The sequence below is a fragment of the Myxocyprinus asiaticus genome, chromosome 23 (genome assembly GCF_019703515.2).
Source record: "Myxocyprinus asiaticus isolate MX2 ecotype Aquarium Trade chromosome 23, UBuf_Myxa_2, whole genome shotgun sequence".
Taxonomy (NCBI): domain Eukaryota; kingdom Metazoa; phylum Chordata; class Actinopteri; order Cypriniformes; family Catostomidae; genus Myxocyprinus; species Myxocyprinus asiaticus.
This window is the reverse complement of record NC_059366.1, coordinates 9,938,871-9,962,608: the sequence shown is the minus strand read 5'-3', so window position 1 is coordinate 9,962,608 and position 23,738 is coordinate 9,938,871. Positions and strand designations below refer to the sequence as shown.

At 37.4% G+C, this 23,738-nt stretch overlaps 1 protein-coding gene across 1 annotated transcript in view; it reads left to right on the top strand.

Annotated features, from left to right (window-relative positions):
• Positions 1–23,363, top strand: part of LOC127413708 (protein delta homolog 2-like) — a 31,314-nt gene extending 7,951 nt beyond the window's left edge. Inside the window, exons 2-6 of the mRNA XM_051651064.1 lie at positions 1,968–2,050; positions 16,382–16,478; positions 16,827–16,957; positions 17,043–17,187; positions 20,745–23,363. Of these exons, the coding sequence (XP_051507024.1) occupies positions 1,981–2,050; positions 16,382–16,478; positions 16,827–16,957; positions 17,043–17,187; positions 20,745–21,543 (1,242 nt within the window). The 5' untranslated portion in view covers positions 1,968–1,980 and the 3' untranslated portion in view covers positions 21,544–23,363. The remainder of the gene's footprint in view (positions 1–1,967; positions 2,051–16,381; positions 16,479–16,826; positions 16,958–17,042; positions 17,188–20,744) is intronic.
• Positions 23,364–23,738: the final 375 nt, after the last annotated feature.

Below are 23,738 nucleotides of genomic sequence, written 5' to 3'. Positions count from 1 at the left end.
TAACTGTCTGGTTTGGTTCAGCTACAAAATCGGACATCAGAAGACTACAAAGGATAGTTCGGACTGATGAGTGGATTATTGGTTGCCCCCTGACCTCTCTTCATGAACTGTACACTTCCAGAATGAGGAAAAGGGCTGGAAAAATCACTCTGGACCCCACTTATCCAGCCCACTACCTTATTTTTATTCTATTTTTTATTATCTCTGTCTTGTTGTTGTATTGTTTGTGAACTGGAAGCTTCTGTCACCAAGACAAATTCCTTGCATCTGTAAGCATACTTGGAAATAAAGCTCATTCTGATTCTGATTTACTTTTAAAGAAGCAAAAATCATGGTTACTGTAAGTTAATGTGGCTAGTCTGTAAACTTTAAAATACAGCTGCAAAAGTATAGCCACAAGACGTAAACATTATACATGCTAATGTGACTTTATTGTGTTAAAATAATTTACTAAACTTATCTGTGTTAAGTTATATCCAATATTAATTTTATATTAGTATAACTTCATTGTGACATGACAGCGAAACCCTAAAATACTAAAATCATATTAAATAATGTTAACATGTATAATGTTAACATCTTTTGAAACGCCACATATTTTAGCGTTTATGGACTGGCCCCATGCACTTCCATATATATACATATGCATTCATAAAGTATTCAGACCCCTTCATTTTTTGACAATGGGATGCACCTGAGCTAAATTTCAAGTGTCATAGCAAAGGGTCTGAATACTTATGGCAATGTGATATATCAGTTTTTTTATTTATTTTTTTTTCCCCTCCCCTTTTTTCTCCCCAATTTGGAATGCCCAATTCCCAATGTGCTTTAAATCCTCGTGGTGATATAGTGACTCGCCTCAATCCAGGTGGCGGAGGACGAATCTCAGTTGCCTCCGTATCTGAGACCATCAATCCGCGCATCTTATCACATGGCTTGTTGAGCGCATTGCTACAGAGAAATAGCATGTGTGGAGGCTTCACGCTATTCTCCGAAACATCCACGCACAACTCACCATGTGCCCCACCAAGAGAGAACCACATTATAGCGACCATGAGGAGGTTACTCCATGTGACTCTACCCTCCCTAGTGACCAAGCCAATTTGGTTGCTTAGGAGACCTGGCTGGAGTCACTTAGCACCCCTGGATTCAAACTTGCGACTCCAGGGGTGGTAGTCAGCGTATTCACTCGCTGAGCTACCCAGGCCCCCTCAGTTTTTTCTTTTTAATAAATTTGCAAAGTTAGCAAAAATCTGGTTTTTGCTATGTCATTATGGGGTATGGAGTGTAGATTGATGTGAAAAAATAATAATTTAAAGCATTTTAGCATAAGGCTGCAACATAACAAAATGTGAAAAAATGAAGGGGTCTGAATACTTTATGAATGCACTTTATATATATATGTATATATATATATATATATATATATACACCACCCATAGTGTGAGTTCATTTGGAGTACTCACATAATGTAACAAACACTAGAAAATGAGACACAACAACGAGCCGTTCATGGTATTACTTTATTCACCTAAAATTTAAATGACGAGTGCCACAACAACAGTTTGTGCCAGTGCTCGTCTCAGAATATGTGTCCATAGATAGTTGTAACCTGTGTAAATATGGAAACAACTTTGGGTGGGAGTGGTGTGGTCTTGTTGTAAGTGTTCACCTTGAAAGATTCACATAGGGGTTTTAATTATTAAGTGGGTGTTCTTTGGCTGTTCTGTGGTCGGGTTTCTCTCTGTTTGATGTTTGGGGGGAGTATGAAAGTGTTCCAAGCTCTTCATCCTGGCCTGTTCCGAATCATATTTGAAGTTATGGGTGGCCAACACCCAAGCATGCCTTCTTTTCTGACATTTATCAGTCCCTTTATATGGATATTTATATTCAGTTGGTATGCATTCATAATATATGTACACCGCAAACTTCAATGGTTTGTTCTGTGTTCCTATTTATTGTTTCAGATTGCCCTGCACCATGAAACTAACTGGAGTTCTGCTGCTCTGTTGCTGCTGTATGCTATTAATACAGAACTGTGAAGCCCAAGGTAAATATATTTCCCCCCTCACTAACAAACTACATTTCATGCACCTTAAACATTTTATTATGAATTTGTAATATATTCCTGGCCACTAGTTTCAGTTCTTTCACAGCAATTTTTACAGTAGTAGTTCTACAGTTTATTACAATTACATGACAACTGCATATGCAAATAAGATCCAAGGCCCTAATCAGAGGGAACATGATTGTGTCTTCCAATATAACACAACAATAACATACAACAAAACAGCATCAATGAAACTAAACAGAGCTAAATAACATTACATCATTCTGATTAACAACTCTTTTGTGACTTACATCCCTATAAATCCCATTAGCTGCTTATTTTAGTTTTTTTAGTGACAATATGACAAACATTAAAAGCTACCAACTCCATATGAATCTTCAGTTTTTGTGCAAACCAGCCAAAACTGCATCAGTCTTGTTATGACATTTCTGTAGCGTCATGCAGGGTAACCCCTCCCACTGTGAAGTCTCATGGATGAAAATCCTGCTCCTCATTACTGTACATTAAACTTGAAATATCTGCTGTGATTGTGTCACTTCGCACAGCAGTTTTGGAAAGACAATGGTGTATCTTGGCATACTTGGCATATCACACTTGGTTTGGACACTGTTAATAAGGTAACAATTTACATAAATGTTCCCTTTTTATTAAGGGTTTATAAAGGGGTTAATTTATGACTAATAACCCATTTACAAATGCATTATAAATCACCGTATGTGGTTATAACAACATGAATAAAAAGTGAAACTTTCATGCAAGACTTGCCAAATAGTACGTATTTTAACTTGCATGTTATAAATGCTTAATAAACACACTTATTCATACTCACAGTATATTAATTAAAAAAAAATTGAATTCATATGTCAGTGCAGCAAAGATAGATTATTACAGTGAGATTAAAAAGAGGGATAATGTAATTTTGCTACAGTCCACTTTGTGTTTATATTCATGACTGTAATGTCATGAATCATTTGTGTTTTTCTTGTGCACATTGATATCAAAAGAATGGTGCTATTCTGACTGCTGTCCCAATTTACTTTGTCCTAGTTACCTAAAGTCCTATGTAAAAACACTTTTCATGCCCATTCACAGCAAATACAGTATCATATAATAAAACCTGATGACCATTCATCTATACTGAATTTTATGTATATAGGTTTCTAATGTTGGCAACTTTTAACAAATTCTTCATATACTGTATGTACACTTTACATTAAAGTACATTTCCATAGGATATTAATGATGAAAACATTTTATTAAGCATTTATAACATGTAAGGTATTGCATTGAAAATTTCTGCTAAGTTCAGAATCACATGTCAGTGGAGGCCCGAAACCTGCCACTGCAATGTAAATCTAATATTCATTTTACATTTATTAATTTAACAGTATTTTCCCTACCTTATTGGCACATTTTTAAGCATAAACCTCACTAAGAAAAAAACAGTAATTCTTAATAACTTGCACAATTATGCTTCTCAATTGAACTTTTTTAAGGATGTTTAGATATTTTTACTGGACAACAAGACAAAAACACTTCTAAACACTTTATAGCAGCTTTGATGTTGTATAGACTAGTCATGGTACATTGTTGTGTCTTTAAGTTTCATGTGTTACTGTGTGACTATATCTTGCAGCGAAACTTTTTTCTCTCATATTCGTGATGCAATTTCTTGTTATTTGGAAATTACATCTCACAGGGGTCAACAACAGGGGTCTTCAAAGAGCCTACTGCCCCTAAGCCCTCGTAGGATCATAATCCATTCTTGCTTGTCTGTCCAGGCTAAACATTTTTCTAGCAGTGCAAATGGTTGAGTGCATACTGGGACTGAATGATCCTTCATTTCACAGGGATCTGGTTACCTCTGTACGACCGGCCTTCTCTTACACTCCACCTACTACCAAATGAGAGCTTAGACACACACACTCCGAGGTCTGGGGAGTGCGGCCTGTCTGGGGTTAAAATCGAGGGGAAACCCATACCTGCATGTTTCACTGGCACCAAGGTGCTGAGCGTGGCCACATGGGTTCTATAGAGACAATATTGGGTTTCATGGTGTGAATAAATTTAGATCACTCTGGTTTTCTGATTGAGGTCCCCCAAGAGGTGAACCACAGAGACTTTAGGAGTCGCAGCACCTGTTGCACTACTATGATGAGCACTCTTAAAGCACTCAACTCCAGGAAATGCAACTACGTGAGCTGTTGGCAACTCAGCCATTGTTAACAATCGAAATGATCACTATGGGCTATTGGAAGATCTCTCATGCTTCTACAGTGTAAATCAAGGCCTGCTAAATCAGCACATGACAGATCAAATCAGCAGGTGTCTGGGTGAATCTCACAAAACCTGTCAAGAACATGTTTGTGTCATATTTTACTCCAACAATAAAAGAAAGGGGAAAAAAGAAAGAAAAGAAAATGAAGCCTATTAAGATTTTTTAGCATGTGACTTTATTTTGAAAACTATTAAGCACTTATTCCCTCTCAACTGTCATTACTAAAATGCAAAAAAGCAAAATGCAAAAAACAAACAAAAACAACAAAAAGCTCATTACTGTAATGTGCAAAAATTAATGATGTATGACTTTAACTGTAAAGCATTTATACATCATGGTAATTGTTGTACTGCCTTTATGCTGATTTAAATAAACAAATAAATATATGTCAGTAATTAATTTGTCTAATATAGCAACGAAAAAAGTGTATTAAATTGAGAATCGAATGAGAATCACCATTGAGAATTAATGGGGAAAAAATGTAAATGTCTGGATGTATCGCAGTAATGAGAATTTGATGGATTTTATTATTATAAAAATAGGGATGCGCCAATCAGGATTTTTACAGCCGATACAGATTACAGATTTTCTTGTCATCTGATTGGTCGATACCGAACATTTGACTTTTTATCAGGGGCTTTGTCATAACCTATGTAAGCTTTCTGCTCATTGTCACTGTTAACCCTTTATGCTCTGAGGGTGTTTTTAAAGATTACCTGTTTCAGTGGCATACACAAAATTACAGGCTTAGAACTTGACAAAAAAATAAATAAAAATGCTTCAAATGTTTTAAAAATAAAAAAATGTATGATCATTCTGAGACTCTAAGCCTAAGAAACTGCTGAAAATCAGAATTATTTTTTTAACGTTTTTTCTTATTTGTATATTTTTCTGATTTGAAATTAAAACAGCTGCTTTTGATTTGTTCCCAATGATGTCACGTGTAACTGAATAAAATTGTGTAGATACAACAAAGCAAAAAAAAGTTATAGCATTATAAAAATAATTTATCCTAGTTTCCAAAAACATCTCCAAGTGTCTCAAAGCCTCTCCAAACAAATAAAACATAATAATTGTACATAAGAACTAATTACACATGCAAACACAACAAGGAATGAAGGTTTGCATAGCATCCAGACATGATTGAGTTTCATTCTGTGCCATTTGAGTTATCATTATGTGCTTGGTGCCATCACCTGGTGAATGGTCACATGACTCTCTGCCCAAATATGGAGGCTAATCACCACTGGCTGGAGCTATCTGAACCAAATCCGATTGGTTTAGCATTCCATGATGCTACAGCATTTCCGATGACGTCATTTGATCCAGGAAAGCTAACGTGTTTGTAGCCAGATAGCATCCCTCACCACCCCCCCCCCCACCCCCCCCCAAAAAAAACCTCATTTAATAACCCTCGCTATTGTTATGAAAGCCAACCTATGTCTGGCGGAGACTGAGAGGCTGCTGCGTCTTTAGCGCCTTGGGTGATCGGTTTATGTGATCTGCCATATTATGAGACCACAGATCGAGTAATAGGAAGTTCACATCGGCCGATACCAATTGTTGGCCGATCAACTAGAGCATCACTATGAAATAAATTTACTTTGTACAGTTACCATTACAGAACAGACTGATCTGGAGTGAATTCGGAAATAGTAGGTTGACTTTTCTTGAGCTAAACTCAGTCTGCTTACTGAATTTAAAAACACTGCCCCTAGTGCCAAAAGTGGAAAGTGTTTTTGAACGTATGGGCACATGTGAGCTCCAGTTTCCAGGTGAAATGGCCACAGAGGGGCACCAAAAGCAAGTTGTATTGCCTTAACCCAAACCCCAACCCTAAACCTAACCATCAGTGGAGTAAATATTTAACATTAGAGGAAAAATTGAACCTCCAAATCACACTTTACACTGATTATGCGTATGCATTTGCTTAAAGTGCTTGTCAGTATTTTGGCATAATGGGATCGATTTCAGGTTACTAGAACATTAAGAAGCAACATGTCAACATCCCATGTGATCATGTTGCATTTAAGGTGCAATACAGAGGAACTTTATGGTGCATCTTGTCTCTCTGTGCAGACTATTATTAAAGGTTACTTCTAGGGGTGGAAAAGTACATTGTTGCATCACGATAATTGGTTATAATTACTATAATGTCTAATTTATTATGCATAATTTCTTATAAAAAATACAGTTATTCTTTTTTTGTAAAAACCCACCAAATCCAAAGGAAATGAGAGGGAAGGGAAGTTTATTTGTACCACTTCTGTCTGTCAGCACCCTAAGCTGATCAGACTTCTGTTTGCTTTAGTCCTCTCCTGCTTTCACACCCACACACCTTCTTCCTTTAAAATGTGTAGTGTTTAGATTGTTAGATGTTTTTCAATTTGTCCATTCTGGATTTAAGCAATGATTCAAACATCTGAGTTTGTTACGGCTTGATCCTTCAAAGGTTTATTCTCTTTTCCCTGCCAAAAAACTCCCAATCCTTGTAGTACGCAAACAGCAAGTTTTTAAGTTATTATAATAAATGCAGAGGGCAGACAGACTGTTTGTTTATATATGTGCTTATATTTTGGCCAGAAATTATAGTTCTCTCTGGTTCAAAGGGAAATTGTTTTAAGCCTGAATATCCCATTATGCATGTAAAATGTTCAGCTTTGAATTATGCATTTCATGTGTCTTTGGTAAGAAAGCATCAGCTAAGAATGTAAATGTTATTGAGAGCGCAAGCCATCAATTCAAAGATATTCTATTTAAATTTCAGATCATTACCTGAAAAGCTTACAATTCTTCTATAATAGGCCTCTTCATATGTATTGAGCTGTAAAACAAGAATGTTTGTTGTGACACCAGATTATTTTGTTCTTAAATGTTGCTTCAATTTAGAGCTAATCCTGGGCTTTCTCAACTGTCTGCATTTAAGAGATTATGTTTCATATTGTTGTTCAGGGTTGCCCCAGCAGATAACACATTGTTCTTTTCAGCTGTTCCACTGATAGCGAAGAAACGCCGGGCATGCATTGTTCAAGGCCCTATCTGTTTACCAGAATATGGGTCTTCCAGTCAGCCAGATTCAATGGAAAATGCCTCCCATTCCAGCACTAGTAAATGAGTATGAGCTTACACATGTATTGCGTCTCACATACCAGTTCCTATCGGAAATCTGAATCAGCATTTTCGACTTGTTTTCCAAAACAAACAAAAAAACCTTCCTAAAATATAAAGAAGCTAAATTGTGTAGGATAGCCTAATGTTGTCATTACTGGAAAAATCAAGTTGTCTTAATTAAACATTACTTCATATGTCAAGTTTTGGACACATAACTCAAATATCTATGTTCCATTAACTTATTTATCTTAAAAGTCTATAAACTTAAGATTTTAAGTGTTAATAACTCAAAGTATTGAGTACAAAATTGAGACTATGGGGAATAGGCCTGAATTATTTAATTATGCTTCCTTGGTCAATGGGAACATATGGGGGACTTTAAATAGCTGTCATTAAGAATTCATAGAAGTTTTAGCACTTTGTAGTATTATTTATGTTGCTTTGTCACCATTAGGATGATCTGTGTTCAAGTTGGTACCTGTTAACTCTATTTCAGTTTACCTTGTGCATGTGCAATTGAAGTATAGGTATATATGCATTTCTGAATTAAGTTAATTTAATGATTGTCCTAAAAATCTATTATAATCTTCTTTATTTGAGCTGTTATTGTACATTATAAATTTGAGTCAATTCAACTAAAATAATTAAGTAGAAACAAAAATATTTAAACAGTAAATCTGAGTTAAGTCTACTTTCATCTAGTTACCTTAACTTAAATAGTTATGTTTTTTCAATATTAGCACCAAGTTAAGTGAACTTAACTATAGACGTTTTGGAAATGCCATTACTCAATTCAACTGAGGGAATTGGTTTACTCAGTCAATTGAGTAAAGTCAACTTATTAGGGTTTTCAGTGCAAGTCTTGTTTACTGAAAATTAATCTTGAGGTTATTTTTCCTACCCTATTGGCAAATGGCTTTTTTATTGTGAGAATAAACCTCACTAACGTGTTACAGTATATTTATGCCTACAACAATAAAAATACCAATTTGGTACAATCTGAGATAAGAAAAATAAACTTCATTCAAGACAAATTCTATGAAAACAAGTATTATTAACTTTCACAATTTTTCTTTTTTAAGGATGTTTAGAAGTATTTTGCTAGAACACAAGACAAAATTACTTTCAAATTTTGTACGTGCAATTTCCTGGCTGTTATGGATATACCGTTGCATGTTTGTGAAAATATACAATCCCTCCAGATAAAACATGTGATGTAACAAGCTCGCTGTAAGCACACTTGGCTTTTGTGTACTGTTTAGAGGCATGTAGGGGTTGGGCCCTGGATGATTGTGAATTCTTGTGATGTTCGGGCAAAGCTCATACGGGCGGAGACATGAGCACATTCCTCTCCTCCCGCCACACACGCTCCCCTCGTGCCCATCACCACAGACACATGCGCTTCCTGGCCGGCCTCCAACACACACTTACACACCCTACACTAACATGCACACACCGTAATGCAAAACCCAATACTGGATAAACGTCGCCAAGAAGGCTAAATCACTCCCTTAAGGGTGATGATTGAGATCAGGCATGAATCCTTTACTGTATTATTAATCTTCAGAATAAAACTTCATGTAAATATAAAAATACATGTAGAATATTAAAAAGCAGTGTGGATAAACTTTCCGTGTTCTCGCTGACTGATTTGACAGATTGACCTTGAAGGAGTATTGAAAGGGGTTGTTTAACATGCACTGTACTGGCACAAATCATATTGGAGAAAATGCAAAATTAAAGGTAGTGTGTATTTCTTCACCACTAGTGGCAACAAATGGAATTGCAAAAATAATGACTGTTTTCAAACAGGTTTCCTGAACACAAGCCATTGGTTGAGCCAATGTTGCTGTTTCCGGCTGGTTGGGATGCTCAAACAAACATATAGCAATATTTTGATAGTGTTACAGAGACACAATGTTTACACTTTTTGGGGAAATCAACCTACAAATGATTTACTTGTAGTTGTCTCTGCAAAACCTAAGAACCTACCCTAAACCTTAAACCTAAACCCAACTGATATTGTCATAAAAACAAATATGAGATGAAAAACAGTTGAGGTTTAAGGTTAATGCTCTATCGAGTTTTAAATCCACAAACCTACCTACCTCCCTACCCTAAACTTTAAACCTAACCAACCTCATGATCTGGGTGAAAGTGAATAAAAGTCATTGTTTGTTGTAGCATCTCTAATGTTCGTTTCACCAGGAAACTGACACGATACGTCCAACGAGCAACGTAAAGATCATTACGCAAAAATGTAGGTACAGTATAGTAATGTGATTTTATGAGACCAAGTTAGTAGTTTGAAAACTGTGGCAGTTTGAAGAGAGATTTGAACTTTAACAGTTAAACCTTGTGTACTTAGCATTACTAAGCTGTTGATAGTTGCTTCACTAGGTTGCTAAGGTGTTCTGAGTGGTTGCTAGGGTACTGCTAGGTGATTATTAGACAGACAGAAAGACAGACAGATGTAAATAACAGTTACAATAATAGTTGACTTGACAGCCGATTTTGACTGCCACTGGTTTTTTTTAGCTTGCCAAAATAAAAATTAGCTTTTCTTCGGGCAAGATAACAACATATGCATTTTAGTCAGAGACTAAAAACAGTTCAAGAAATGAAAACCGAAAACAAATGACATTTCATGAAGAACGTAACTGAAATGGGGGGGGGGGGGGGGGGGGGATTTTCAATTGTTCAGGAGTGAAAACCTTATTTTTATTTTTATTTTATTTATTTTTTTAACAACATTTTTTATTAAATGTTTTTTCCCCAAAAAACAATCCTGTGGTCACAAATAAGTAAATATATACATACATACACATACACACACATATATATACACTACCAGTCAAAAGTTTTGAAATACTTGACTGAAATGTTTCTCATGATCTTAAAAATCTTTGATCTGAAGGCGTATGCTTAAATGATTGAAATTAGTTTTGTTGACAAAAATATAATTGTGCCACGATATTAATTTATTTAATTATAAAACTAAAATGTAATAATAAAAAAAAACTTTTTGAAATGGATGACTTGGACCGAATAATAACGAAAAGCAGCCAATAAGTGCCCAACATAGATGGGAAACTCCTTCAATACTGTTTAAAAAGCATCCCAGGGTGATACCTCAAGAAGTTGGTAGAGAAAATGTCAAGAGTACATGTCTGCAAATTCTAGGCAAAGGGTGACTACTTTGAAGATGCTAAAATATAACACAGTTTTGATTTATTTTAGATTTTGTTTAGTCACAACATAATTCCCATAGTTCCATTTATGTTATTCCATAGTTTTGATGACTTTACTATTATTCTAAAATGTGAAAAAAAATTATAATAAAGAATGTGTAAGTGTTTCAAAACCTTTGACCGGTAGTGTGTATATATATATATATATATATATATATATATATATATATATACATACATACATACATACATACACATACATATACATATACACACATGATAATCATACTCACTTAAAAACTATACTACAATACTCTCTCCACACCCCACCCGAGAGCCCCCCAAAAATTCCAAATACCTGCCCCATTTCTGGACAAACAAATCTAAATCACCCCGTCTTCCCAACGACACCTCCTCAAAAGCCGCTACCCTCCCCATCTCCGTGCACCACTCCGGATATGGGGGCGCACAAGCTGACCTCCAACCCCTCAAAATAACCTGCCTGGCAATCATCACACAGGTCAGAACCCAGTTCTCAATATGGCCATCCCCTACATCGATGACCGCCCCATCGCCCAGAACACAAAGTCTAGGGCAAAACGAAACCCAAGTGCCAACCACGTCGCACACAAAATTCTGAACCTTTGACCAGAATTTCTGGATCTCGACACACCACCAAAAAAACATGGGCCATGTCTCCATCCTCCGATTGGCATCTCCAGCAGGTGGGTGTGTCTTTAAGACCAAGCCTATACAGTCTAGAGGGGGTCCAATAAAATCTATGCAAAATGTTTAATTGTATAAGACGCACCCTTGCATCTCTAGATGCAGACTTAACGTTTTTAAGAATCTTAGCCCACACTCCTTCCTCCAATGCCAAGTTTAAATCTTTCTCCCATACTCTCTTGAGAGAAGTTAAGGCTCTGTCCCCCAGACTCTGAATTAACAGGGAGTAGCACACTGATGCCTCATGACCTTTTCCAAAAGCCGCAATCACCTCTCCCAATGCATCTGCCTCCTTGGGGTGGCGCAGTTGTAAATACCTATAAAACTGAGGTCTGGGGATCCCAAAATGTTGGACCAAGTTTTCAAACGATCTCAACACTGCACTTTCATATAGGACACCGAGTATAGCAACCCCTCTCACAATCCACTCTGGCCAGCAGAAAGGGGACTTGCCAATACACAATCTTGGGTTCTGCCATATGCTCAAGGCAACATTTAAATAAGTGTCCAATTTAAACAATCTGGACACTTTAGTCCATACCGAGTGCAAATGCGGAATAACGGAGTGTAGCTTAACTTTTCCGATTAGTTAGATAGAGATGCTTTGTAATGGCGAAATAGGGGCAAGAACTGCCTGTTCAATAACAAGCCAGGGAGGGGCTCTCTCAGGTGGAAGTGACCAATGAGCTAAATGTCTGAGACTGAACGCATAGTAATAAAACAAAATCTTGTGTAGGCCTAGCCCACCTTTGTCTATCAGCCTATGTAACTTATTAAAATGCAATCTGGGACATTTACCATTCCAAATGAAGGACTTCGCTATGCTATCAAATTGCTTGAAATAAGAGAGGGGGACATCTACAGGGAGAGATTGTAGCAGGTAGTTAAATTATGGAATACAATTCATTTTAATAACATTAACCTTCCCAATCATCGATAAATGTAATGAAGCCCACCTGCCCACATTGCTCGAAAACCTTTTTATTAAAGGGTCAAAATGAACACTAACTAAATCAGACAAATTTGCTGGGAATAAAATCCCCAAATACTTAATGCCCTGTTTGGGCCATTGGAAGGCGCCCAGCTGAAAAGCCGTTACTGAACAGTACGCTGTCAGAGCCAAAGCTTCGAATTTAGACCAACTGACTTTGTATCCTGAGAACATGGAAAAGGAATGAATAATTCTGTAGAGGCAAGGCATAGATCTAGTAGGTTCAGGGACAAATAATAAAATATCATCTGTGTAAAGCAGAAGTTTATGCGCCACACCTCCCGCCACCACCCCTGGAAAATCATCCTCCCCCCCTTATCGCGGCTGCTAATGGTTCCAGGGCAAGACAGAACAACAAAGGGGAAAGAGGGCAGCCCTGCCGAGTACCCTTATCCAGAGTAAAATACCACTGCTACAGGGTGTCTATAAAGTAACTTAATCCAACCAATAAATGTACTCCCAAACCCGTATATTTCCAAAATCTTAAAAAGATAATCCCATTCTACCATATCAAATGCCTTTTTGGCGTCAAGTGAGATGGCAGCGACCGGAGATTGATCATTCGCTACTGACCACATGATATTGATGAAACGCCTAATGTTATCAGAAGAGCTACGGCCCCGAATAAATCCCAACTGAACTATATGTATAAGAGATGTCATAACCTTACTTAATCGGTCAGCCAAAATTTTTAACAATATTTTTACATCTAGCTGGATCAGGGAGATTGGACGGTAACTTTTACACTCGCTTGGATCTTTGTCCTTTTTAAGAATCAGACTGATCCGGGCTTGTGTCATGGTTGGAGGAAGCTTTCCCTTCTTTAATGATTCAGTATAAACTTCTAAAAAAAGTGGAGCCAATTCTGTAGCATAGGATCTAAAAAATTCTGCAAATGCAAAACCATCTGGCCCCGGAGACTTGTCAGTAGGTAGGGACTTAATTACCTCGTCAAGCTCCTCCAAGGTTATTTCAGAATCAAGAAAGTTTTTTTGCTCAATCGTCAATTTAGGAAGATCTAATGGTTCCATAAAGTTTCTAATATCTTCATCAGTTGACAAAGACGTGGAACTGTAGAGATCAAGATAGAATTCATTAAAAGCATTATTAATATCAATGGCTGAGGTAAAAAATTCACCACCAGCAGATTTCACTGAGGGAATGATAGAAAGAGACTCTCTCTGCTTTATATATCTAGCCAAAAGCTTCCCTGCTTTGTCACCTGACTCAAAGAATGACTGTCTTGCCCTGAATAACCAAAACTCCACTTTCCGCGACAAAATAATATTATATCTATATTTCAATCGGGTCAATTCTCTGAGGCCATCAGATGACATTTGGCGCTTCAGCTCTGCCTCGGCATTTTTAATATTTCCTTCCAACTCCACAAGTTCTTGTGCTTTGGATTTTTTGGTGAATGAGGCATACTGTATGATGACCTTGCCATCGGATTGCTCAATTTTGCCTCACAAATTTGGGAGGCAAAATTACATAACAGAAAATACTTTGTAAAATAAACCCAGCCAATAGGAATAATGAACACAAAGAATGTGTAGATTCATTCACAGAACTGTCTCAAAGGTGTGATCTTCCACAAAACAAATTCCAGCTGATATAAAACCGTTCAGATAACTCAGACAGACAAACGAATGTTCAGTGAGCCAGCTATTATGAGTTCAGCGGATGACGTAATCATTCCAATGTCCTGTAAAAAAACTCAACAAAACAAACTCCAGCCAGCAGGAGGAATAAGCACGAAGAACGAACAGATTAATCCACAGCTTTCCAAAGGAGTGTTATTCAGCAGAACAAGCTCCAGCCGCTAGGCGGAGCCAACACAAAAAGAAACAAAACCAGCATCCCGGTTCCCCGGATGGTCGAGTCAATTCACTTGGAGGACGCATAAAAGTATATACCATGACTTACATAATCCATCAACTTTATAAAAGACATCCTTTGTGTGAGCATATAGATATTTTGCGGTCATCCGTAGTGTCCACTCTCAAACTGGCCGGGAACTTCAATGCAAAAGTAATCTTCCGTCAATGCAAAAGTTTCTTTAAGGAAAAGTGTTATTCACAAAACAAGCTCCAGCCGCACGGCGGAGCTAACGCAAAAAACCCAAAATGTCACCCAGCTTCCTCAAGAGTAAGTACAGCGAGTTGACCCACTCATATGAGAAACATCCAACAGTTTACTCAGCTATTGATTCAATAAAAGACATTGCCTGATTGGGACATGTAAATACTTTGCGACCGACCATCATTTCTATTCTCAGTTTGGCCGGAAACATCAGAGAAAACAAGATCTTTTGCCGATGTAAGAGTTTCTTACATTTCTTGAACCGATCGCGTTTCTCTCTTGTCGAACTCGCAAAGTCCGGGAACAAGAAAATATTATGGTTCTTCCAAAAAAGCTTTCCTTTTTCACACAAGATCTTTATCTGATGATCTCAGAAATCTGGCCAGAATCGGTCGGGGCCTATCTCCCTCAGCAAATCTGTGAGCTGGGACTCTGTGAGCTCGCTCGATTTCCAGCTGTGGCCTGTTATGTCGAGCAGACTCTGGAAAAACTCGTCTAGGAATTTCACCATATCTCTGCCCTCCTCATGCTCAGGAATTCCAACAGTTCAAACGTTATTCCTGCGGCTTCTATTCTCAAGATCTTCAAGCTTTTCAAGGAGATGTTCCAAATCAACTTTGGTCGTGAGTGGATTAGCGGTTAATTCCCTCTCTGATGAAAAAATCGATTAATCTCTCTATTATTTTTCCATTGCTGTAATCGATCGATGTATTACGCGCCACCCAAATCGAGTCCCCGGTCCACAGGGCTGTCTGAGCTTTCATCTTGAACCCGTAAGTGTCTTTTAATGTCTCCAGAGCCCGAGGATTTTGACTTCTTTGCCATGTTTACCTCAAACAGCAAATGTGTAACTGGGTGTATCGAATCTCACCGGATTATATCATGATCATGAAATAATTTAAAAAAATTAGCAAAGTGCGCAGAGCTGTCTCTCACACGTCTGCCCTTCACATGGCGTCACGTGGCTCTCCCAAAAACGTTATTTTTAAATGCTGGTAACCGGTTATAACCGGTTAATTTTGTTCCGACAATTTTTTCATGAAACCATAGGCCAAAGGGTTTATCACAGTAGATTTTGGTTAATGATACATGTGCTTTGGTCCTGAAGAAAGCTGCTTCATCACACATTTCTTTGCCTAATTGCCCGTTGTGGATGTTGCATTCTGTGAATGAAGACCTTGTTTAACGACTATATATATTTACTACATATACTGTACATGCACGGCTAATCCAAAAATTGTAATTGCTTATTTTTGCTTATTTTGATGTGGCAAGTGGCTTAATTTGACTTGTTTCTCTTGTGAGATCTGGCAACACTGCAACTGGTATTTCACCCACCCCTTAGCACAGAGTACTGTCATTTTAAAAAGAATGTTATTAACCGTTCTTTTATTTTGTTCTAACCGGTAACCTTTTGGAAAGGAGGCTGCGGGACTTCTGAACCGGAACGAAAAAATACAGTTTTTGCTCAGAACGAACCGAATGAAAAACATTTTGTTTTTAGTTCCTGATTTTAGCAGTGCACTAAAGCATTTATTCGCCATAGTCATGATGCTGCATAAGCTGTTGAAAGAGACACCAATCACACAGATCAGAGCTGCAAATTCTTAAAGAAGAGTCAGAGCTTGTTATGGGATCTAAAGGACTAATTTTCTAATTTAATAGAGCGATCATCATTACCAGTGCTTGCATGGTTACAAATTATATTTGGCAGTAAACTGACAATTTAAGTGTGTTAATATAAAAGTAAGCCTTCAGGTTATCTATTTTGTTTGCTTACTTTTTCTTCCATGGTCACACACCATCAAGTTGTACTTTAACTATCATAATAAGTGGCCTTGAGTAGCAGTATACTTTATAGGGTCAAGCACATATATGAAGATCAGCATGATGTATCAAACATTATATTAAATATACACTTCTCTTTACAGTTTCATTTTCCCCAGATGAAACAGCTCCGACGCCCTTAGCCAGTAACTGCACGTGTGAACTTGGCCATGGAAAATGTGCTGAAAATGGTGACTGCAGGTGAGCCGGTTCATTAAGCTCAAAATATCTGGCATACGTTGGAGGTTTTTAATATATGTGTTTGGAATATTAGGTACTGAAACTGTGTTGTATACTGCTTACTTTTTTTTAAATAGTGAGTGAAACAATATCTGCTATCCCACAATAAGCTATTCAAACAGAAGTATGCAACAATTTAGTCACATGACCTCACAAGATTGGATATCAGTAGCATCCAGGTATCATCTTGGGAACAGATACAGTTATTTAGCATCTGCTACAGTGGTCACAGCCCTGTATTGTATAGTTTTACTTTACTGCATAACGAGACTGTAAACTGATTTAACACCATTGTGAACATTGTGACAGGTGTGATCCGGGGTGGGGTGGACCACGCTGTGACGACTGTGTGCAGATGCCCGGGTGTCTCCACGGCACCTGTCATCAGCCCTGGCAGTGCACCTGCATGGATGGCTGGGCAGGGCGATTCTGCGACAAAGGTGATTCACTGTTCATTACTGTAAGTGGCAAATTATTTATCTACAACAAAATGTTTACCATGACAGCATTGACTTGTTTTTGCAGACATTTACGTGTGCTCCAGAGAGCAGCCATGTCAGAATGGTGCTACTTGCGTCTTGAATGAGTCAGGGGAATATAACTGCTTGTGTCCTGAAGGCTTTCATGGACGGGACTGTGAACTGAAAACAGGGCCTTGCCAAAAGACCAAGTGAGTGTTTCAAATATTGTAATAACTGTCAGGATCTAATATGATGAATTCAATAAGAAATATTTACCCTATTTACACTTTTAATACATGTTCCTTCTCTTATTGTGCACGATTCAATGGTGCACGTTATTCCAGTAAAAACTGTTTGTCTTTGTATTCTTTCATCAAAGTGTAGTAAATTCAGATTTCTCTGGCGTAGTGTATTTCAGAGTTTCCCAACCTTTTCTGCCTTAAGTACCCCGACTGTACCATCAGTAAGGCTCAAGCACATCTTAATTTATATAAAACCAAAGATGTGTACCAAAGGCTAAACATAATTTACATATATAACTATAGAAATATAATTTATATATATCATTTATGATGTTTTTTCATCAACAACAACAAAACGGTCTGTGAAATGCACAATTATAACAGAATAATGCTGTTAATTATACAGGGCACGGGATCCTTTAACTTGGTACATTGCAACATTTTTTTATTTTATTTTTTTATCATTTTGATTATTTCGGTAGAAAGTAGGCTATATTAACATGTATAAACAATTAACATGTAGCCAAACAATATATTATATAATATATACTGTTAGGCATGCATGTTCATTGTCTACATGTACAATTTGTACAATTTAAAAATATTTACACTGATATGTAGAACAAGTGCTTAAATGGTACTGTCTCTTTGAGAAAACCAGCAGTTCCACATGAAAGAGTGTCACAGCTTCTTTGTTAAAATTAAATGTTTCTGTTTTGTTGTTTTTGATCAATAACTGACAGTAAAGAACAGAATGGATATTAAAAGAGACATTATCAATGACAAATGGATTGCGTGGATCTCTTCTTTGGACAAACATTACACAGAATAAGTCAAGCTAAACTTTTACTCTCAACATGCTGTGAAATGATCTCTGTGCTTAAAGAAATGTTCCGGGTTCAATACAAGTTAAGCTCCATCAACAGCATTTGCGGCATAATATTGATTGCCACAAAAATTTATTTTGACTTGACTCTCCTTTTCTATAAATTACAATGGAAGTGAAAGGGGGACAGTTTTTTAACATTAAAATACTCACTTTTTCAAAGGTATAGCCACAAGACACAAACAATATGTGTGTAAACATGATTTTAGTGTGATAAAATCACTTACTAATCTTTTCTGTGTAAAGTTATAGCCAATTTAACAACTTCATTGCCATGACGATGTAATGTCAACAAACCCTAAAACCTTAAAATGACTGTAAAAATGACGATTGAAACAACATTACAGCTCAAATAATACAGGAGTTTTAACAGAAGAATTAATGTAAGTGCTTTTATATAATAATAAGCTTCACATTTCTGCTTTTAAACTCTCCTAAAATTGGCCCCATTCACTTCCATTGTAAGTGACTCAGTGTAACCTCGATGTTTGATTTTTTTAAAGAAAAGGAAGGAAGAGACAAAATACATTTTTGTGGTAATCAACATTATGCCATAAATGCTGTCGATTGAGATTAACTTGCATTGAACCTGGAATATTCCTTTAAATTTGCATATTAAAAGATACATTTTGGGATTTCAAGAATGGATATGAGATTGTTCAAATGAAGATCGTGATTGTTCCGAAAATATATATTTTTACCCAGCCCTAATTCCTATTATATTTATTTTAAGTCATGCATGTTAAGTTCAACATAGCAAAATCCAATTTCATAGCAAGTATAATGATTGGACATGGGTTCAGAATTATGAGAAATAATTACATTTGTTTTTTAAATAAACATTTTCTTTAACTATGATCCTTTATCAATCTAGTGGCACTCATACTCAGACACACTGGCACAGACAACGCAACAGCCTGGTCAATTTGCAGCCTCTAGAGGGCAATCATGTAATTCAATGGGCTCATTACAGGCCCTGTAAGAGCTTGCTACAGCCCCTACTGCTCTTCCCAAAACAAACTGACTGAGTGGTTTCCAGGGTAACGAAATTGCCTCAGACTGGAGCAGTTACAAAATTGCTAGTTTACATGAAATGTTTCATAGCTTGTGCACTCTACTGCACAGTGACCTGCTGTACTTTTTTATGTTAAAACATTTTCTCCAACCTAGTTTAATGTTAATAGGTTGATTCCCTGAAAAGTGTTTGAGCATCCCAACCAGCCTAACACTCAACCAATGGTGTGATTTTGTGGTAGGACTATCTGTTTGCTGACCAATAAAAATGGGGGGATTGTTCAGAATCCAGTTATTATTTTTGCAATTCGGTGGCACTAGAGGCACAGAAATGACTGACTTTGCCTTTAAAACATTGTTAGCACTTGAAGTACAGGCTTAAATGATAGATATATAACATTTTAATTTCTGTATTCTTATGTTTACTGCATCATTTACATGTTTAAATAACACAGATAGTCAACCTTAAAACTTGAAGTGATCGACAAATTTAAATTCACTCAAAAATTAAAATTCTGTCACCTTCATTTCGTTCCAAACCAGTACGACTGAGTGTGTTTACATGCACACCAATACGCTGCTAAGTACCAAAATACAACTTATTTATAAAATCTGACAACGCAAAAGTACCATGTTTACATGAGACTTGAAATCATTTGATTATTTTCTGCTTTTGACATCATAACGTAAACAGGCACGCGCACAACACTTGCGCATGTTGGATATACAGGTAAGAATGCCGGAAAAGGTGTTTACATGCAACACAAAATCGTGGTAATCGTTTTGTTTTTTTTGCGTAAACCGTTTATGACCCGTTACCCTGATGACAAAAGTACACTGTGTAAGGCGTTTACATCACTTTACACTTTGTTGGCTTATTAAGCATAATCGGTGTAAGAATGTGCATGTAAACATGCTCACTAACTTTCTTTCGGAGAACACAGAAGGAAAATTTCAGAAGAATCTTCATGCAGCTCTATTCCATACAATGAAAGTTCATAGTGACCACAGCTGTTAAGCTCTAAAAAAAAAAAAAAAAAAAAAAAAAAAAAGAGAGAGAGGTTGAGTGTTCAGGAAACCTGTCTGAAAACAGCCAAATATTGTTGGCATAACAGTGCCCATCCACATTTTCAGCTGTTGGTTCTGGAAGTATTTATAGGGATTTCATAAAAGAGCTGTCAGCCATGAACCAAACCAACCAGTTCTCAGATGAATCACAACATTACATTTATTGATTTAAAGCAAAAAAGTATTTGGAAATCGGACAAAAAGACAAATGTACAAGACTCGATTGCATCATTCACAGTGATTTACTGACTGGTTGATTGTTTCTCTTCAGGATCATGGAAAGTGTAGTTCTTCACCAGCAATTCTGTTCTAAAAAATAAAGTTTAAATAACAAGGACTGATGGCTTCAACAGAAGCATAAACCATAGATTAAAAACCTCTGAGCTCACGGTAGGGCTGCCTTTAAAGGTTTTTAAGTTATCTGTAAAAACTAATTCACCTATGGCAAAAATTAATGGGATTTTTTTACTTCCAGAACCAGGCTGTTGTGCTCTATTCTAGGCATAAATTATATATACTGTATAAGAGATTCATTTTCTTCTGTTTACTGCTTCAGATCCCCATGCAAGCACGGTGGTCTTTGTGAGGATCTGGGTGGTTACGCTCCAGAATTGTCTTGTCGATGCCTGGCTGGCTTCACGGGACCTCGCTGTGAGACCAACATGGATGATTGCCTAATGCGTCCCTGTGCCAATGGTGCCACCTGTCTGGATGGTGTGAACCGTTTTTCTTGCCTGTGTCCTGCTGGATTCACCGGCCGTTTCTGCACCATCAACCAGGATGACTGTGCCAGCCAGCCCTGCCTCAATGGAGGACGCTGTGTAGATCGAGTCACAACCTTCCAATGCTTTTGCCCTCCAGGTTACACTGGAAGGACTTGCGAGATTCCCCTCTGGGAGATGGGATCTCCAGCGGTGTCTCCAAATAGGGACGGGTCTAGAAGGGGTGGGCAAGACAGTGTTACCCAGAGTAAGTCTCCTCCAGGGAATGACTCTCGAGGGACAACCGCTAGTGGCGATGAGAGACGCTTCTTAAAAATTTCAGTGAAGGAGGTGGTGACTCAACAGGGTGCTGCTGGACTGTCAGATTTGCAGCTCATCATCCTGCTGGTATTAGGGGGCATGACTTTGGCTGTGGTGGCACTAACAGCTGGTCTGGTGCTACGTGGACATTGCCAGGACAGATCTGCTCGCTGCCAGTGTAGACCACCCCCCACACACCATTACCCATTCCACCGATGTCGCACACAGATGCAGCACTCGGTTCCTGCTCAACAGGAATGCAAGATCAGTTTTTTCGAAACTCCAGCTCCATCAGAGCTTGAAAAGAAGAGGCTAAACATGGACATCATTTAGGGTGTTGTCACTCTTGATTCGACTACGTAGTCTGAACACCTGAGTTTGATTCCTCCCTCTTCCTCTGCCCGCTCTGGTCTCTTTTCATATTGTACTTTGGGGTCCGAACCGCAGTATGATTGTGTCATCAATGTGAATACTAGCAACAGCAGTTTATCACTGTTGCTAGGTAATGACAGAAGGAGAAGACACTAGCTTCACTGTTCTATTTACATTTGTGTCCTTTTGGATTTACCTCCAAAACATTACATGCACGGAACAGCACTTCCTTTTGTATGTAACGGATGCACTGAGAGAGATGCGAAGAATGCCAGTTGCGCCATGAGGGCATTTTAATCAAAGACAAGCAGCTATGAGAATTGCAGTGTGAGCGGGAGCATGCAAAAATGCAAATTACACATCATTAATAGCAATTCACTTCTGCAATTTAGGAAGCCGCAAACCGATACAGAGTTCAGATGAACCAGACCACCTTTTCAAGTGCTGTTCACTGGTGCGCACCCAAGTTCGGAAGACTTTCACATCAAATTATCGAACCGAACTCTGACGCCAAATGGATTGGGTTGTGCACCAAAAGTGCTAGAGTGAAAGGACACTGAAACCCCTTCCACTTGACTTGTGTCAAAGCTGTGATGCACTGCTCAACACCAGCATCAAGTGCTGCTACGACCTACAAATAAGATTGCGCAATTATGTTTGATGAAGTAAAAAGGCCACTTTTCACCTCGATGACCAGTTGCATAAGCGGACACTCGAAAGCTATACACAGTACAGATGAACGAGATAGTTGGTTTTTGGACACTGATGGTGATAATCCAGAAGGATTACACTAAACAAAAGAACCAAACTATTTTTATTAAATCGGAGATGCCACAAATGAGGCACAGACTGCTTTGGGAACATTAAGTCAGTTAAAGTCAACATAAAACATAAGTTTACCCTATTTATTGTATGAAAAGAAAAAAAAACGTCTGTCTTCTTTAATGTGCCAGCCGAGCAACTGTTTTTGAGATGAACGGGAATGCTAACAGATAGCTTTCTCCAGGCTTATTAAAACTCCTCGATAAAGATCGGTTTTCATGATACAGTCAATTCCTGATAGATAAAATCAAGTCCCGTCTTACCTTTTCTATTTAAATCTCTTGTGTAACTCTGAAATATTACATAAGTAAAATTTCAAGTTGACTTTACTGTAAACACTACTTGGGAACTATTTGTTGATATGAGGTCACTCTGTACTCAAAGAGTATTTAGCACTACATGGGCTGCATGTAAAATAATGAAAAAGCACTCACACACAAACACAATGCGTTAAACAAATCAGGACTTTATGTACTGTATGTATATAGTATAATCAAGTCACATTACTAGAGAAGCTCTTCAATTTAATTCCAGATGTACTAATCTAACGATTTGCCAAAAGCATTTCATTTGTTGGAGTTGTCACAGTGTTCAAATGATAAAATATTTAAATGTTACTGAGTATATGCCAAGTTAGTTTATTTTATTTTTTTAGTATATACTGTTTTATGACATACTTTTAAAAAAAATGTATCGGTCCCATTACCTTTGTTGTGATGCTTGTTCAAGCATAGATAGCAATATCAATAATTTTATGGGAATGATTTGTGATACATAATTATACATAAACATCAGTATTTGTAAGAGTAAATATAATTTATTTATGTAATTTATTGGTAAAATGTATATTTGTTTTTTATGTGTATTTTTTATACAGCAATGTGTATTCAAGTGTGTATTAAAGATTTAAACTGTGGAATAGTGAAGCTCAAGTTCATCAACTACAAAAATGTTTTCTTCCACATTGTTGTTAAAAAGATTGTTCACCCCAAAAAGGTGAGTAAGTAATCACAGAATTAAACAATTTTCAGTCAAATATTACTTCAAGTATAGCTAGGTACCTGTGAATCTTGTATAGATTATAAAGCCACTTACCCTCATAAAGTGAGATGCAAAAAGGAGCATGTGTGGATTTCTGTTACCTTGGGTTGCAGAAAGAGAGGCGTGAAGCTAGCAATAACAGAGGACCCCTGGTGGACGTTTAAAAACGTCTAATAAACTAAATGCATTAAATTGCCTAATTGTAGAACATTTATATGTACATTTATTTAAATGAACCAATGTTTAGCTAGAACAGATTTATTCACATTTAAGTATAACGTTACACTGATTAA